The sequence below is a fragment of the Peromyscus maniculatus genome, chromosome 6 (genome assembly GCF_049852395.1).
Source record: "Peromyscus maniculatus bairdii isolate BWxNUB_F1_BW_parent chromosome 6, HU_Pman_BW_mat_3.1, whole genome shotgun sequence".
In the NCBI taxonomy this organism is placed as follows: domain Eukaryota; kingdom Metazoa; phylum Chordata; class Mammalia; order Rodentia; family Cricetidae; genus Peromyscus; species Peromyscus maniculatus.
The window spans coordinates 28,594,984-28,613,939 of NC_134857.1; the positions used below are offsets into that span (position 1 = coordinate 28,594,984).

The following is an 18,956-nucleotide window of genomic DNA, read 5'->3' on the forward strand; positions in this document are numbered from 1 at the left end:
AAATTGTAGGGAAAACTCTCCAGTTGTCTTCAGTGAAATCCTAGCTTTATTTGCAGCTGACATTATCTCAGGTATGTGATACTAGACAGCAGAACAGAATTCTTCCCTGGAAATCTCACCTCACCCCAACACACCCCAACTCCTTCCACAGTTATCCGTAGAGGCGAGCTGGCCACGAGATAGCTGGGCAGCCATTTTAACTGAAAAACATTTTATTGTTTTTTTGAAAAAATCAGCACAAGTGAAGGCAAGCTATTTCCAGATATCTTAAGTATAATCCTAGTCCTATGCTGGACTCTGTGACAATGATGGACTCCTTTCTGCTCCATTCTGCCTAACTCACAGGAATCAAGGAGCAGCATTCTAATTTTCCCTCTAATTCAATTATTTTTCTAATATGTTGTATTCTAATGTCCCCATTAAACACTCTTAGGAGAGATTATGTTTTGTTGTAATGACAGATGCGTTCATATGTTGCCAGCTTTTAACCTTTTTATAGTTAAGCCATGATGTTTTCTGCTTAGCATCCTTTAATCCTCTTGATACACCATTTCTCTCAAGATCTTGTATGCTCAATCATTCTGTCATACTCCATGAGATGAGTGCCTTCATATATATGTATTATCCCCTCTGCAGTGGTAGGGCTGCTTCCTGACTAAAAATCAAGACACAACTCACATTTTCTGTGAATTATAACCTTTCCACACAGAACATACCCTTTTCCCGTACTGCTTTGTAGATTCTTATGCCCAAGAATATGGTGTTTAAAACAATCTGTAAGACCAGTTTGCCATTTGGCCTATACATATTTTAATAGAGGATCCATGTTCACATGCCCAGAGGTTCATTTTAAGCCAGCGGACACCCATAGGGCTTGTAGAATTAATCTGACTCCACAGTGAAGTATCCTGGAAGGAGGAAGTTTTGTTCTTTGAGGAAATTGTCTGGGCAACTTCTGACATCACTGAATAATTATAGTGGCATCCCAGTCCTAAAAATGCAAAAAGGTAAAAACAGCAAAATACTGCCGTATTTCTGCTCCTAAATATGTTTGCTTTTATTTCAGAGGCTTTCAAATGTCCAATATTTCATATATTTACTCTGGCCCTACTTGTACTTACTCTTTGATTATTTGTTTTTTCTGAGACAGTACTTTGTCACCTTAAATCTCATGCTTCTCCATGTCCAAATGCTAATTTCACAAATATACTTATTTTTTAATTGTCACCAGCATATCATTTGGATGCACACATTTGCTATTAAGACGTATGAACTAAACTTAAATGGGAACAAAATGAAGAGACTGGAAACTGGGATTTAAAGGTAGAAGTTTGTAATGACTACTGAGAAGTTTGTTGAGGCAAATAATTGACTTTCCTTTGGGTATCTGAAATTCTAATGAAATCATCTTTAAAAGTCCAGAGCTGTGCACACGCACACACAAGTGTGTGTGTGTGTGTGTGTGTGTGTGTGTGTGTGTGTGTGTGTGTGTGTGGTGCAGGTCCTGTAGTGGTGTGCACATGTGGGTACAAGTGATGTTGTGATCAGGGTTCTTCCTCTGTTGTTCTACATGACATCTGTTGGTTTGTTCTATTGAGAGAAAGTCTCTCAGTGAACCTTGCTTCCACCTGTTCGGTTGGAGAGGCTGGTCCATGAGTTCTAGATCTACCTATCTCTGGTCACTGGGGCTACAGGTGTGTACCACTGTGTTTGTCTTCTGCTTTCTCATAAGAATGTTAGGACTCAAATTTGGATTTTCTTGCTAGTGTCTCAAACATTTTGCTGACCGTTCTATCTCTCCCACCTTATGCACGGAATCTTACCATAACAGCCTAGTCCACACTTGGTTTTTTCATTTTTTGATTTTTGTTCTTTTATGGCAAAATAGCAATGAATGGATATTCCTGGTTGCTTGCTAATATTGTCTAATAATTAGAAAACAACCAATTTTCTAGAATACTGTAGAGTTCTACACTTGCAAATTTTGATTAGAAATGGATATTTTATGTGCTAATAGATGGTAATAATACATTTAACTAGAATCTATTTATGATTAATGATTTAAATTATGAACTTACACTTAAATATTTTTTGTATTTCACTGATACTAAGTATGTAGAACAACTTTTTAATTTGCTGTAAATCTAATCTTTGCAGTAATTAAAATAAACCTGAATTGAATATATACTTTAAAGTTATAGAAGTAAAATGATGGCTTAGGGTCTAAAGTTGGTAACCAATTAGATTATCACTAAAATTAACTTTAATTTTTAATAAGCATGATGGAACATTATTTCAGCAATTAACATTTTAAACCTTTTAAAGCTGTTTGATTCCCAGCATACTAGTTTTCAAGTCTTTTATTATTTGATGAGAGATTAAATCGAAGTTACATAAGGTTATGGCTTGGTGAATATAGGATATAACTGAAACTGAAAGTTTGTATTTTGACATATATTTTAGAAAAGGTAAGTGAAAACCATGTTTCTTGTGCAAAGAAGGGAACGTTTATTAACTATGCCATATCTCATAAAACCACAAATCACTCAAAAGCCCAGGTGAAAGTTTAAATATAATAAGTCATACATAAAAATAATTTTTGTGATTAAATTTTATATATGCATATAAATATATGTATTTATTTGTGGTAACCATCCGTCATTGAAGATGAATTTCAGTTCTTGATAACTGAACTTCTTAATTCCCTGTTTTTGTTACATGGTACCTCAATACGGATTTGTGTAGACAAGTAGAAAGCTTCTCAAATAAACCAGCATTACAAAGTAAGTTTCTAGCTTTTATCGTTACTAATGATATCTAGGCTATAATCAAGCAGATGCTTTGAAGTAAAGATTGCTTGACTCACACAAATAAACATCTGACATCTAGATATTGTATATATATACATCATAAGTATATTACCAAATTATTCACTGTTTAATTGGAGATATATCTCGTACTGGGCACCCTCTGCTTTATCTGGCAATTCTGCTGAGGAATATCAAACACTATAGTGTAGGGGTCCCTAATCTGCTTCATTTAGGAATGTTCTAGTGTATTCTCCTATGCTCAGTTTCCAGCATTTCTATATTCTCAATTCTGCTCCGAGCCTGCCCAAATGTTATTAATTTGCTACCTGTTTAATATAAACTGAATCAAATTACATTAAGGGGACCAAAATCATCAAGTATATTAACTAGCCATCAATAAGTCCATGCATTCTAGTGATGTGTGTTGACTGGCTTTTTGGAAAATATGCTTGGTAATAATTTAATGAGTTTTATATTTACTAATCTAATTGTTTTTATGGTATAACTTTCCAAGATTGTGCTTCAAATGTTGCTAACACTTATCCTTGCTGAGGAAAGCAATTTGTAGATAATACGTTAGATCCAGGAGTAAATGAAGCTACCCATTTTTAAAATTTTTGAATACACATTTATTTTTGTACCATGTGATGCTGGATTTAGGCTTGGTTTTTATCTTTATTTTATTTTTAATTTTTTTTCCCAGAAAAGGCTGTATTTTTAAAGTTCTTTTTTATTTTACAATTTAATTTAATTTTACATATCAGACACGGATTCCCCTGTCCTCCCTCCCCCAGCCCCACCCCCATTCCCATCTCCTCCAGGGCAAAGACTCCCCTGGGGATTCAGCTAAGCCTGGTATATTCAGTTGAGGCAGGTCCAGTCCCTTCCTCACTTCACCCAGGCTGAGCAAAGTGTCCCTGCATAGGCTCCAGGTTTCAAACAGCCAGCTCATGCACTAAGGACAGTTCATGTGTTTCCACTAGTTTGGCTATTTGTCCCTGTGCTTTTTCCATTCATGGTCTCAACAATTCTCACTCATACAATCCCTCCTCTTTCTCACTGATTGGACTCTTGGAGCTCCACCTGGGGTTTGGCCGTGGATCTCTGCATCATATGCGTCCATCAGTCATTGGATGAGATTTCTACCACAACAGTTAGGGTGTTTGGCCATCCGATCACCAGAGTAGGTCAGTTCAGGCTTTCTCTTGACCATTGCCAGTAGTCTATTGTGGAGGTATCTTTGTGGATTTCTGGGGATCTCTCTAGCACTTTGCTTCTTCCTATTCCCATGGGGTCTTCATTTATCTTGGTGTCAAAAGGGCTTTTTTTTTTAAATTCAAGTAACTGCAAACAGGAAACCAGACGGGAGCCCCAGGCCAGGACAAATACTGGCCACCCTCCCCCACAGAACAAGGGGAGAAGGTGGTCCTACATCCCTTTTCCATCAAAATGTGTCTCCTCTTCACTCAGCTGCAGCATCCAAGGGGCAACAGGGCTCCATCTTCCCTGGCTTGGGGTGGTTGGTAACCTAGGCTTGGTTTTTATATACACACACGAAATTGTTAGGTTCGTGAAGAGCTGCCATGAATGCCATGTAAAAGTGATGCTTGACACACAAAGTTCTCTGCAGGTGTAGTAGCCTGTGTACACTGAGATGATCAAGCTAACTCTGAATTGTTTCGTGCTTCCTGCTGTGAATAGAGATGCTAATTTCAACCTTACAAAGAAGCAACTTATTTTCTGATGTTCTTTTGAAGAAACCACTTGAAGTATAAGTGTCTAAATGTCTGTACATATTATCAGACTCATTTTAGAGAACCATTTCTTCTTTAAAGAAACATGAGGATATTCCTTTAAAAATTTCAGTTGTATTAAATTAGCAGTATTTGTCTAGATTAATGAATTAATATCTTGTACTTTTTGAAGGAAGGTGTAATGAGTAAATTGTTTTCAGAAGTTGCAGAGGTTTATCTTTGTTTGGAGTGTAAATAATGTTTTTAAATATCTATAAAAATTCCATATTTTCATGTATTATGGTGGGGCGTCCTAGAAAAACAATTTGATTGTCATTGAAAGAAACATACATTCCATTTTGTAAAATACATACTGAGCTACAGGCAGAATATTAAAAATAAGTCAGTCTCCAAATTTAATTAAAAGATACGAATGAAAAACTGGTTTTTTGCTTTGTTTGTTTTCTCAGAAAGACTAGCACAGTGTTCCACCAAGCACAAAAGGGACCATACCCTGATTTCCCTTTTGGAAAATCTAGTCTGTAATGCATAGTTTTTGATGCATACACATTTGTTACAGTGTTTCTATAAATATTCTATTTTAATTTAACACTTTTTTTCATAAGGTATTTTCATAGTATTTCTATATGGGATACTCATAGGACTGTTGTGTGTTTGTTAAAAAACTTTGTGCAAATAAATTCAAGGCATTGTTAAAAGATGTTAATGCACCCTCACTAGTTTTTGTCATAACACATGTTATTAATATGAGTATGTTAATATTAGATAGAGTTAGGCACCACAGCAGCAGTAAGTCACGTAGACAGCACGTGTGAAACAATTGTATACTTATTATTGTCAGCTCATGGGTTCTCCATCTAGAGGGATCTCCGGTATGAGGAAATCTGTGGTATGTCAGGGTATTCAGTTCTCCATGTAAAACTGTAGGAGCATGACGATCTGTGATGATACTACCGTGATGGATAAGGAGGCACCTCTGTACTTAAAGATGTTGTGTTCTTTTAAAAGAAATAAAATTTAGTTTAAAAATACACACTAAGCAAATTGAATTGTGAAATTTCCAAGCAATAAATTCAGGAGTTTTCATAGGCTGTAATTTTACTTGAATTGGAAGCTATCTTATTGATTATAAAATAAATTCCTCCGCTGATAATATCCTGTTAGGTGAGAAAATGAGGCCCAGATTCCCTTTCAGTCCCTCTCTTAAAATTATATATGGTGCGTATGATGGCAGACCTGGGAGAACCTTAGTAGTCAAGGCCGGGTCTAGGTAGAGACTGGATGAATGAGAGGCTAACATGGTGTTCTCTTAGAAATGATCCTTTGTACGCTTCCAGTATTGTATATTTCTGCTTCATGCAACTATATTTTACAGTCTTCTTATCTTTTAAAATATCCATGGATTTATATTTTAGTTTGCTAAGTATTAAGTGTAAATGATGTTTTAAGTGTTATGCATATAAAATAGTCAACTCAAGTTAAACACTTGAGCTCTCTCTATGTTTATTACATTCATATTCTAGAGAAATGCTTCAGGTGTTTATTTCAAAGAACTTCTTCTCCAAAAGTTGGAGACTTCAGATATATGTGATATTAATGCTGCCTTCAAAGAAACACCTATTTTCCATATACAGCCTCATCATCTATTGCTGTCAGGCCACAATAAAGGTTATAGGATTTGATAAAAGGATAAAACACACCTTTAAAGGAGATCAAGTCAACCTTATAAATTAAATGTAAACTAAACTTCATACTGACTAGAAAAGTTATCATTGGTTACAAACATAATACATTATATTGAGAAAAGACTGTTGTTTTTTTTTTAAAAATAGAACTTAAGCCCATTTAGTTGTCACACACATATGACCTCAAATCAATTTGTATTATTCTGTGTGGTGATAGCAATACGCAATATAAAAAAATATAAAATTTGAATGTGTGCAGATGGGAAGTCATGAGAGACATTAGGTAGTTACTCTCTATTAGCATTTGAAGACTTCTGTCCCTCATCTTCCGACATTGGGTTAAATACAGGGAAAAAAGTCTTTAGAAAAATTACAAAAGAGATTCCTTATAAGTAGTTCAAAAATAAGACAAGAAAGTTAAAAGAACTGATTATTCAACTGGACAAATCTCTAATAGAAATGTACCTTTAAACTGTCTTTAAGTTTATGATATGCTCTTACAGAAAGAACAGAGGGCAGGTGTTTGAGATTCCCACAGGGGGTAATGGGCTCAGACTCTCACAGGCTAGATTTGCTTTATGTGTGAAAAGTGTCCTGACTGTGAGGCTCATTAAACATTTCAATGAGCCCTGAGTAGGTGACTGATCTCACTTTCCGGAAAATTTTCTGTGCTGTGGGGTCTCAATCATTGGAGCTATTTGAAGGTTGCCTTTTTTTTTTTTTTTTTTTTTTTTTTTTTTTTTGCTACAGAAATAGATTATTAGACTGCTTCACAAGTATAATAGTATAATTTATTTTTTAGCGCTCTTTCATTTGTACTGTGATAAAGCATAAGATTCATTTGTGTTTCTAGCTATACAAGTGTTAAAATGTGAGCATTTGACTCATAAATGATCATTTTAATATATAAAATACTTAATTTCTGTGAGGCAATTATACAGCACAAGGACTCTGTCAGTCATGATAGTTTTACTATTACATAATAACATGCATATGACAGTCATTCTTCTTAAATCCTTACTTAATCAGTTTAATAAACACTTTAATTAATCTAAGTGCTTTAATTTTCCCCACAATTTAAATTTATGCTTTGCAAACTATGAAAGGTAATAGAGTTATAGATCATAAAGAAAAATACTGTTGCACAATTCATTAAAAAACACTTGCTAAATCATAATAGTAGATATTTGAATATTTATTCTCCAGAATAGTTTTTCATCTTCACTTCAGATGTCAAGATATGTGTGAAAAATGTAACGTTTCTGTGACTCACTAAGAAAAGTAAAAAATGCAGTTAAAGGATGTAAAAGAAGCACAAATAGTTCCTCAAAACTTTGATCACAACAAAAAGAAAGCTTTTATCTAATGTCAGGCAACTGATTCAATGCATATTTTAATGTATAGTTTTTTTTATAATGCACTTGAGAAATGAAAAGCTAGAGGAGAAATTCCCCAAGGAGGCTTTGATCACTTTGTGTATGTACAGAAGGCATCAGAAAGCTAAGAACATCAACGTATGTGATGAATTCTTCCCACCCTGAAATAACACCCAAAAAGATAGTTATAATAATTTCAACACTGGTAGGGAGACTGTCGCTAGCACTGGCTATGGAATGCCACTGTTTTTCTTAAAATACCACCTTCCTAACGCATGTCATAATCAATACAATTGCCATTAAATTATGACCACACAAGGTAAATTCATCTCTTAAATATGTACAAATAAAATGAGTGTGGCTAAATCTTCGAGAACAGTCAACAGGATTTCTTCTTTGCCCTCCCCATTCTGATCATGCTTGGAAGGTTTGTATGTTTCAATCAATGAGTGTGTAAGATGAGCTAAAAGTAACAAAAAGGAAATATACAGACAACAGCTGAAGCAGAGAGATGATTTTCAATGTAGAGAACATGTGAGCAACTCAAAGAAGCCATTAAAACGTATCTATTGGTTTTAGTTTTTATTTACAGTTTTAAAAATCATACTTGCTAACCCCATAACTGTGGACCATATGCACAATACATTTATCTTGTATTCTGAACATGAATTATCTATTCTGGTAACTTTCTTACCAGTGATAATTTAACCTAATAATAAGTGATAGTATACTAATCAAAGCATTTACCCATACTCTCACTTCTGCACTAATGTAAGAAGCACCGTTTCCTCAAATGGATTGTTTGAATGTTGAGATTAACAGTACCATCGAGTTACTTACTGAGCTCCTTTTGTCTTTAAACTCTGGGAATAAAATATTTAGAGAGAGAGCGCTGCAGTGGGAATCACTTTATTTTGAGAAGCTTAATAACAATTTTGAAGTCAGAATATTTTTCTGGTATAGGTGGGAAGTAGCCAGAGTTCTGGATAATATGTCCAGTTAGGACAAACAGCGACTTTCGTCACTGCAGTGATTTTCCCAAATTCATTGTGTAAATTGAATTTCTCAGCTGTAGAAGTCTGACCCGCTAAACGATTTTCAGTTCTGATTGTTATAAAGAAACTTATTGCTTATGATCCCATATATCACAAAACAGGATATTTAAGTCAAGAATAGCACAGTTGTATTTAAATATATTGAAAGGGTCAGTTCTATTTGCTTAGAGAGTACTCTTTATGACATAGGACTACACATGTAACAATACTCACTTTGTGGTCCAATGTTATATGTACTACATTGTATTACGAGATACACGAAATAACTGCATCTTCATATTAAAAAACAAATTAGTTTTAGGCAAATTTCAGCTTTGACACTATACAGTATGTACATATCCTCACTTTGGATCTAATTTCTGTCCACAGGACTGCCTGGTATTTACAGTTCCAGCTGGCATATGTGTTGACTGGTGGAAGGTGCAAACTACTTTACTGATCAGAAACCAAGTTTTTGAGGAAGAATATGTATAAGAATCAGGGCAAAAGAACTGGAAAAATAGATCATCTATTAGGAAGTAGGAGAAATATCAGAGAAGAACTAAACTGATCAACATATTTAAACTATGTTTAAAAGAAAAAAAAGTTTCAGCAGACTAAAATAATTCCATTTCATTACTTAAATGTAATCATTAGTTTCTAATGATATATATGATATATATATATACATATAGCAATATATGAATATATATGCTTGTTTTGACTTCAATTTTAGCATTTGGCATATCTTTATTTTTTTTCAGATTAGATGCTGAATTAAATACTACAATTCTGTTTTGATTTTTTTCAAGGTCAGGTACTCGGAAAGTTATGTATAAAGGAGAAAAAATATCTTTTATCACTACTACTAAGTAAAATATGTGACATCATAAATATATACAAGTAAATGTAGGCACTGTTCTTTTTAACACATATTTTATAGGACTGGAAACATGAGATAACATATTTTCCTTCACTTTTCTATTAGCATTCTTATAAAAAACCTGATTCTTATTGACAGCCGGTTAAAAATCATATATCATGGAAGAATTTTAGATAATTATATCCATACAGCTATTATGTAATGTTAAAAAAGAGATAAAATAAAACTACAGATTATAAATCATATTTGAAGTTTTGAACAGCATAAATATTTTCCTATAGCTCTGGATCAAAATATGCATAATTTTAAAGTTTATGGAAGTAAATTAATTTATATAATTATTCATAGATGTTTTTGAAAGGCTAGTTCTAGCAATACAACGTTTATACATTTATTTTTCAACTCTGATTTATATATACACAAACAGTGGAGCAGGAATTGTTCTACAGATAATAAAAATTAATCTTTGTATAATTTGTGATTGCTATGTTAGATATGTAGTTCCCATCCACAGTGGACTTCTAAAATGTCAAAACTGTAAACTTCACAATGCCAAAACACTGAACCGCTGACTACCAGAGACTGGAATGCTGCCTGCCACAGCTGTTTGACACGCCATGGGTCCAACACAGGGTTACCCTGAGTTTCCTCTTGTTTGATTTCATATGCAGTATTGTGCAGTTCTGAACTCCAAACATCAACCACTTTTTCTTAGAGTATTTTTCTTTCTTTTTCACAGCACGGAAAAGGATATGCTAGTCAATTCTGCAGCTTACCTGAAGCAGTATGATTTGCACAGAGTCGACCAACAAAAGCATCAACTTTTCAACTTCATTGTCTTGGCCATCCAGTTAGTTGTGTGTAGCTGAGTGTTAGATTTCCAGCGGAGTCATCGTGGCCACGTGTAGGACCTAATTGCTCTCAGCAGGCCTGAGAAATGAGTTGAAATGTGCAGACTGTAGAAACTCCATAGGCAACGGGTGTTGCCTCTCCGATCAGTGTGTGCCTGTTTACAGCACTATCTATCCTTCTCTCTCCAAATGTCACTGAGCCCTTTAGATGTTTATATTTACCATGAGAAGCCAGTCATCAAGATAAAAGAAATTTGTGCATTATAAATGCAACATCACTGTTTTAAACTTGACTGTTTTATATTATTTTTGTGTGACCAAGTGTTCCCCAAACTATCCCAACTTTACAAGAGAGATGTGACTATGTTCTTTTCATCTGTGGGGTATTAAAAAAAATGTTGTATTCTAAAGACCCACAAAAATATCAAAGACATTCTGTAGTTTATACACCGTGTTGCAAAGTGTTTACTGTACTATTTCAAAGCTTCTAAATAAATATAGAATATATATTATATTATATAATTTTCCTAAGATGTGGTACAAATTAGTTGGTTTTTAAATGGATTCATACAGCCCTCACCATACAATAAAATAAAAGGTAATTCAGGGTCCCTAAAATTAACTGAGAAAAAAAACCCAATAGTTTGTCCTAATTTTCATACCTTACTCAACCCTGCATTTTTCTTTCTTTAAAAGAAAGTAAAGTTCTAAGCTGCAAAATTTTGTCAAGAACTCATTGTGAATTTTCAATGCCAAAGATGTAGCTGTTAATATTGTCAGGCGGAGCACAGAAGATGTAGTTTCAAAACATCGAGCAGTCTACATGATTCCGATTCTATTTCCATGGCTTTGAATTTAGCATCATTTAAAGCTTTTATAAAGAAACTATAAATTCTCTTGTATTTGTTGTTAGGAAAAAATCTGGGTGTCTGTACATTTTGTGGTGTAAAATATGTAACTGAAGATTACTATTTTAAGACGTTCTCATCATATAATTCACATAGAATTTTATTTTACATAGTTTTACATAGTTTTGTGACTCTTAAGTAAACATGAATAAAAAATCTTTAACTCTATATATGAATATATAGAGGTATATAAATATAAATATCAGAGCTGGTACGTATTAACAATAAAATATAAAAAAACTCTCTAAATTTAAAAAAAATAAATAAATTTGGAGATAGAAACATGATACATTACTGTTTCAATATTATGTGTGAAATTTTAAAGCTTAAATGTAGTCAGTGTTTTATTAATGAGAATATTCTTCATTGGTCAGCCTTGAAAAATTAATTATGTCTTTTACCTTTATGTCAACAAAGTTAATTATTAAATTCAGAAAGATGCATTTTCCTTTAGTTCATATATTTTTTCTGCTGTTGTCTGTTACTTGTTGAAACAGGGGAGGGTTAAGAATTAGCGTGTGAGAGATTCATCCAAGTAAATCATGGAATGAATTTAACTGCCCTCTAAAAATGATATCAGAATGATATCAAGGTATTTTCTCAGCCCAAATTATAGGCCCATTTTGAAATGCTAACCTTTATCTTCATCTGGTTATATACTCACTGGTAGCTTGAGCTGCACTATGATAGCAAATACACTAAAACTTAATACTTAACAAATGAGTTCCATCTAATTTTATGTGATTTAAAATGAACTTTTCATTAAGATTTATCATTAAAATGGACTCATGCAGTCAATGGCCCTTCCCCTATTTGTTTGGAGTGATATCCAGTGTCATTCTTTTGATGCTGTCAAAATATGTAATAATCTGTAATAATACCAATTAGCTTATAGCAACATAATGTAAACATATTCCTGTCTCTGGGGACCATTTGAAAAGAAACCAGTTGTTCGTGTGTGATACAAAAGCACATACACTCACTGGGTGCAGTAGCAGTCTTTTCTCAAACATATGGCATGCTACATGATAGACTATTTCAGTAAGAAAAATGTTATATATAATTTAACTGGAAAAGGGTTGTTTTTCTAATTGATTTTAAGTCAAGAAAATGGCTTTTATGTTGAATTACTTAGCATTAATTAAAACCATTTTTGTTTCAGTTCACAATCATGGGTTAAGATCCACATTCATCATTTTATGCTCACTTCACATATAATGGATGTACTAATTCATTTGACTTAAAATGTTTTTTAAACTCTTTTATGTCATATGTGATATTCCTTAAACATCTTTTTCTAACATATAGTTGTTAGCTATTTTTATATACCAGAGCAAATCTCTAGAGTAAATTGTATTACAGTCTTTAAATTGTGTCATCATTCTACCAAAACATACATAATTTGAAGAGCCAAATTATTTAAACACACAATATTAAATGCAAGTATCATTTTTCAATTATTACATGGAGGATACATCAGAGGCTACAATGGAGACGTAATTTCAGTAAATTGGCTAAAATGTTATGTTTCAATGATATATTATGAAAAAAGAACTGTGAAACAAGAAAGTAATGAAATATTATAAATAGCTTCAAACCCACCCAGGAGAGTTAGTGTAGATTTTCCATTGAATCTGATCACTTTAACTTCAACTCTGCCATTATTGTGTACAAAGGTAACAATATGATTAGACAGTATTCCATGCATAACACTCCCTATAACAAAATGGAGTTTACTCCTTAGTCTCCTTAGTTTTAGAGCAGTAAAACTCAATAATTTTCCTGTGGAAAGAGTGTCGTACGGTTTCAATGGTATGTCAAATGACAATTTTTAGGAATATTTCATCTACATGTAAGATTATAATTTTAATCTGTGAGCATAATTTTGTAAAATCACCTCAAGTCAAGTATATAAATATTGCATCATAATTAATTCAAAGATATAATAATGTCAATGAAATACACGTGTCACCCTTTTTAGGAAATATGTATATTTAATTTTAGGAAAATATTTAATGCAATGCCTTTATCAAACATTGTGTACTAGAAATTATGTAGGAGATATAAATATTTTCATTATTCATTCTCTTTCGTTTCTTAGTTGTGCTATAACTTGTCCTCAGATGCTTTGAAATGTTGAAATTCAATTGCTTTTCCATGAAGTGGAAGAAAAATATCCCCTGCAGTTCTTGACATAGGCTGTCACAAGTAGGCATTGATATTACTGTAGAATCTTGTGAAGTTGTGTATGGACTTCAGTTGCTCAAACTGAATGTGTTAAATGTTTGCCAAGATAAATAAGGTATTTATGGTATTGTAAGATGCTGACATTGTTTTTTTGTCCTTGTGTTTAGTTTTCCCCCTCATATATCCATGTGTGGTATAAATACCCATAGAACTCACAAATACTTTAATATTAGAATACTCAGTGTTTTTGCTGGAGTCATATATTTTTTTCATACTGCAACTTTTTTGTGTTCTTAATCTTTTTTTTAAGTCTAATTTTGTAGTGGTAAAGGCTTTGCATTAACATCCTTTTTGTGTTCCCTTTTTAACAAGGAAAACCAGAAAATTGCTAAATTCAGTATTTTTTACATCCTGAAGTAGTAAAGTTATTTTGTATATTGTTAGTACTTCAAGAAATATCCCTCTAAGAAGTCAGACAAAACTCTTATACAGTAATCTGCGAAACGATTCAGTAGAAAAAAATTTCTGCAAACACTTGGCTTAGGTTTTAGATTTTAGCATTCTGACAGAATGCTGGTAGCTGTGTGCCGCCAGAGTATAGCAGGCAATAATATGACTTTGATTCTAATACTTTTAGTGTGCATGCATGTATTTCTAATCACTGTTATTTTTTAAGTATTTGTAAAATTAGAAAAAATATTTCTTGAAAACTCGTCAGATGCTTAGTTTGAAGATTTTCTCTCCAGATGTTTTTGAGGAGTGTGAAAATACTGCATTCTGGATGCAGAAAATATTACATTTTCACATGCAACTTAAAAATTTCTGGTAGATGGAACTCTCACTTCCCAAACATCCGTATGTCCTTGAGCTGAATGACACGGAGCTTCAGCTCTGCAGATGTACCTGAGACAATTATCTGTGAGTGAAAACAGGGTATTATAACAGATGAGTTTCAGTCTTAATTACAGTGTTGTTACTATGAATGCTATAACCATACATAAGTAAAATGCGTGTAAATGTAATATATTATTTTATACTGCTGTATACAGACAAAAATAAATAAAACTAGGATACATATCACGCCATCTTTCCATGCATGGATCTTCCACTGACGTCATTGGGAGCTTGGAATAAAACCATCAGCGGCAAAACGTGACCCTACATATAAAATGATTGATGCTGATTTAGCAATTTTAGTCTTAATATCAAAGGTCTAAGGGACATCTGCTCAAAATTGTGTCTCACTTGTAACAGCATATGCTAGACTTTGAAGAATTTTGTCATATTTACAGATTGAGAGTAGGCATTCAATTCCACGTGAATCTCAGTATTACCCCCACAGATCTTTTAGATCTACATTTTTCTGATTAGTGCTAGGTCATTTTAACGTAAAACTTTTGAAATAATATTGTGTTCATGAAGATTAACATATAAATTGTACATAAAATATGAGTGCCTTTAAGCAATAAAATAAGCACCTTGTTTAAAATGTGAGAAACCCATCACTTCATAAAGTTCATGGAAACACAAGAAAAACTTCATGTCTGTATCCTTTTCACAGTAGGAGCACATTTTATATAATATTAGAATAATATAAATTAACCATAGAAATTTAGCTCCCAAAGAGCTAAAGGTTAAAAAACAAACAAACAAAAAAAACGTGCTTCTTAGTCTCATGAGTGATTTGTGCTTCTTTGGTTCAATCTGCACACATAAAAGATTCATTTTATCAGGTGGCAAGTAAAGGGCTAGGTGTTTGTTTTGCTTTCAAGTTCTGTATCCTAGAAAGAATGAATTGGAATGATGATTCTTCATGAAATATTATCAGTAATAATTATGGGCTGCCCATGACCCTCCTTGCATCAACTTTCATCCTTTGTGAAATCTATCTCATTAATTTCCAATTAAGTCAAGAAAATATATTTTAGAGGTAAAATTTATTATTTACTGACCTTGACTGGCCATCACAAATCATAAGTTTCTATTATTACATTTTCCTTCAGGAAAACTCTAATTTGCTTAAGAACCAAACAAATTACAAGGAAATTTAGAATGATGAAATGATGAAAATTATGTGATCAAAATAATCAGTGGACGCTGAGATTAATTCAGTATAAATAGTAACATGAAAATATATAAAGAAAAATAATTACAACAAGAAAATATAACTAGGACAGTATCAAAGCACATCATTCATGTTGAAGTCAGTAGTTCATTTTGAAATTTTTCAGATATATGTGTGAAACAGAGCATAGTGTGAAATGCCATTCTTGCTATGAGTCATCCCTTCAAATGTTTACCACACACTGAACCATATGATCTCTATTTCAAATTTAAACTGTTTCATGCAGTAGGAAGTGAAAGAAGATATTCTGATAAGTTACTTCACATCGTATAGTATCTCTATTCTTTGTACAATATGGATAAGTATTATTAATGGTAGGAGTTTTTCTCAGAATTAAGTGACCTCCTTCATAGGATATCCATAGCACAATGCTAACACAGGTAGCTTGTTACTGTTATCATGTTTTATTATTATTATTTTAAGCACTTTTTCACCATCATCAATTTTAAGCACTATAGAACACAGTCTACAAGTGGAAAATATCCCAGCCTAATCAAGAATTGTAGATATGCAAGAATAATTTCAAAAGTTCAAGGTGAGTCTACACTTCTTTGGGTGTCCACTCATTAGCTCTGCCTCTCCATTAATTAGGAGAATGCAGACCAAGAAATAAATTCACCTGTTCCCGAGGGCCAGTCCTTCTTCAGCTCTCTCATCAACTCTAAAATAATGATTTATTCCTACAAATAAAACATGTAGAAATTGAAATGTATCAGGGCTACTCTTTTGATGCCAATGGCCTTTCAGGATATTTATTCGTAACACTGCACATTTGATGGGATCTTTCTCGCATATGATTACACCTTTGCTTGTCTTTTATTCACTTTGAAAATTACTTAAGGCGGTTTTAGCGTATCTGCTCAATGCAATTTGCCTGTTTAATAGTTCTAATTGAAGGCCTCTTCAGGTAGGCAGTCCTTAGCCTGGTAAAAGCCTGATTCCTTGGTATTGTCCTTTGATGTTTAAAAGATTTCTAGAATTCTCTTATTCTTTTGAATTTAGTAAATTCCTTTACACTTCCAGTTAAAAGAATACAGTCCATATTAATCAGTAATCAAATTGATGCCTCTAAAGGAGCATTTCCATTTTAAAAGGATTTTTTTTAAATCATGTAGAAATTTAAGTGAGTCCATCATTTGGATGATGATAAGTTGCAATATTTTGTCCCTTTATTTTCCTTTGATGATTATTGAGAAATTCTTTATCCAGTGTCTCTGGTGAGAAAGGATACTGCATTAACATGGAAGCCACTTTATCTGAATGAGAATCCTTATTTTTTCCTTTCCCTTCCCTTATTGTAAGTAACTGCTCTATTACCATGGAAGACAGGACAACAGACACAGATGTTCACATGGGGCATTACAGAAGCCAAAAAGTATGCTTCATTCTAAAAAGAGGGCATGGGGTTATGGAAGCCAGAAAGTAAGCTGAATTCTAAAATGAGTGGAAGTTCTCTCGTTTTTAAAGATTTATTTTTATTTTATTTATGTGTATGCATGTGTATTTTGTGTAAATGTATGCCATATATTTTCAGGTGACTGAGAAGGCCAGAAGAGGGCTTCAGATCCTTTGGAACTATAGTTACAGGCAGTAGTGATTTTACCATGTGGATGATAGTAACCAAATTTAAATAGCAAGAATTTTTAACCTCTAAGCCATCTTTCCAGCCTAGTGAAAGATTTCTTGTCCTTATTTTTTAATGTAATTAATAATGCAGTAAATAGTCAATTTTCAATTTCTCCATCTGTTAAAATCTTACTTCTGTTAAAATCTATGTTTGGGGGCATGTGATGGAGGAGAATTTTAGTAAGTACAAAGTTAGTCTTTAGAACATTAAATTACCAAGATATTTAAATATTTTTCATTATCACTAAGATGGCTTAGGGATTTTAACACCATGAAATACTAATGATTTCTTTAGACATTGTTTGAGAACTATTGTCATTTATAAAAAGATTTACAAGGACCATAGGAAGATAATAGACATTTCAACATACCAAGTGAATTTAAATCTGAAAGGTGTGTGTGTGTGTGTGTGTGTGTGTGTGTGTGTGTGTGTGTGTATGTGTGTGTGAATGTGTGTGTGAGAGATGGACAGAGACAGAGAGACAGAAGAACAGAAAGAAAAAAGTAAAGTTAATAAAAATAGATATTGAGTGGGTGATTTTAGTTCAAATCTAGCAAAGAAACATGTTAAAGGATGTGGTATGCCTCAGTAAAACATTTTTAAAGAACAGACATACACAGTATTTTAAAATGTAGTAAGAGTAAATGATCTCATCAGAATGTCTCTATGGACCCTCACCTTTTATTTGTTTGACATGGGTTTATAAACTCACAAAAGTGTATTCGGAGTTGGAAGTGTAGTGTAGTTGCAAAGCACTTGTCTAGGAAGAGGGATGCTCATGGCCAAATTCCCAATATCTCAGTGAAAAAGTCTGCAAACATTACTCACTTCAAAGACAAAACACCGGTTCTAAATTACACTGTATTTGCAATTTTAACAAATAGAATACATAGAAAACTGAGTGACACATCCAGCAGATTATATAGAAACACCACAAAACATTCTGTAGTATTTGATAGTCATTTAATAGTGTTAAAATTTGTGTTGTTGAGTCCAGGTATTGCTTCTGTAACGGAAATGGGTTTTGAGATATAAATAATGTTGTGGTGTAAAACAGGGATGTTAGGAGGTTTTTAAATTTTAGGGGTCAAACACGGAGATTCAATATAATATATAGTCTTTCATTGTGAAACAATTTGGTGCATTCTTGTTTTCACGTTGTGTGCATATTGGTGTGTGAAAGCACACGTGTAGAAGCTAGAGGTCAACATAGGATGTTTTCCTCACTGTGAACCTTACTTCTTCAAACAACGTCACTCATCGAATGTGGAGTTCCCCTATCAACTGTGCTGGCTGGCCAACCAGCTCCAAGGATCTATCCTTCTCCTTTCCTCCCCTACTACTAGTGCTTCAGTTAAGGGCTGATGTGTTGTGTTAACTTCTTTGTGGGTTCTGGGGGATCAAACTCAGCTCCTTAGGTCTGTGTAGCAAGCACTGTATCCACTGATCCACTTTCTCATGCCCTCCAAAGAAACAATTTCCCACAACTCTTCTGTAGAAAAGAGTATATCATATCATCACAGGCAATAGGAATGATGGGAGCCAACACTGAAAATAATTAATCGCCATTCAATTTTTCTTTAACAAGGTAAAAACATTGATCTATTATTATGTTATTATGACCTTGTAGCTAGGATAATATTGTAACATATTTTTCTTTCAGAGTAGAATAGCCTTACCTTTTTGGAGGAGGGAATGAGGGGTGGGTTGGGAATA

General features: G+C 33.4%; 1 protein-coding gene across 2 annotated transcripts in view; it reads left to right on the forward strand.

Moving 5' to 3' along the window:
- The window catches only part of Pcdh10 (protocadherin 10), a 71,513-nt gene that overhangs the window by 31,164 nt on the left and 21,393 nt on the right, over nucleotides 1–18,956 (forward strand). The window contains exon 5 of one of the 2 annotated variants that reach the window (XM_006994547.4): nucleotides 10,282–14,935. The exons of the other annotated variant lie outside the window; for it this stretch is intronic. Coding sequence (XP_006994609.1) covers nucleotides 10,282–10,301 — 20 coding nt within the window. The 3' untranslated portion in view covers nucleotides 10,302–14,935. Of the gene's footprint in view, nucleotides 1–10,281; nucleotides 14,936–18,956 lie in introns of those variants that run through there. 2 annotated transcript variants of the gene reach the window in all.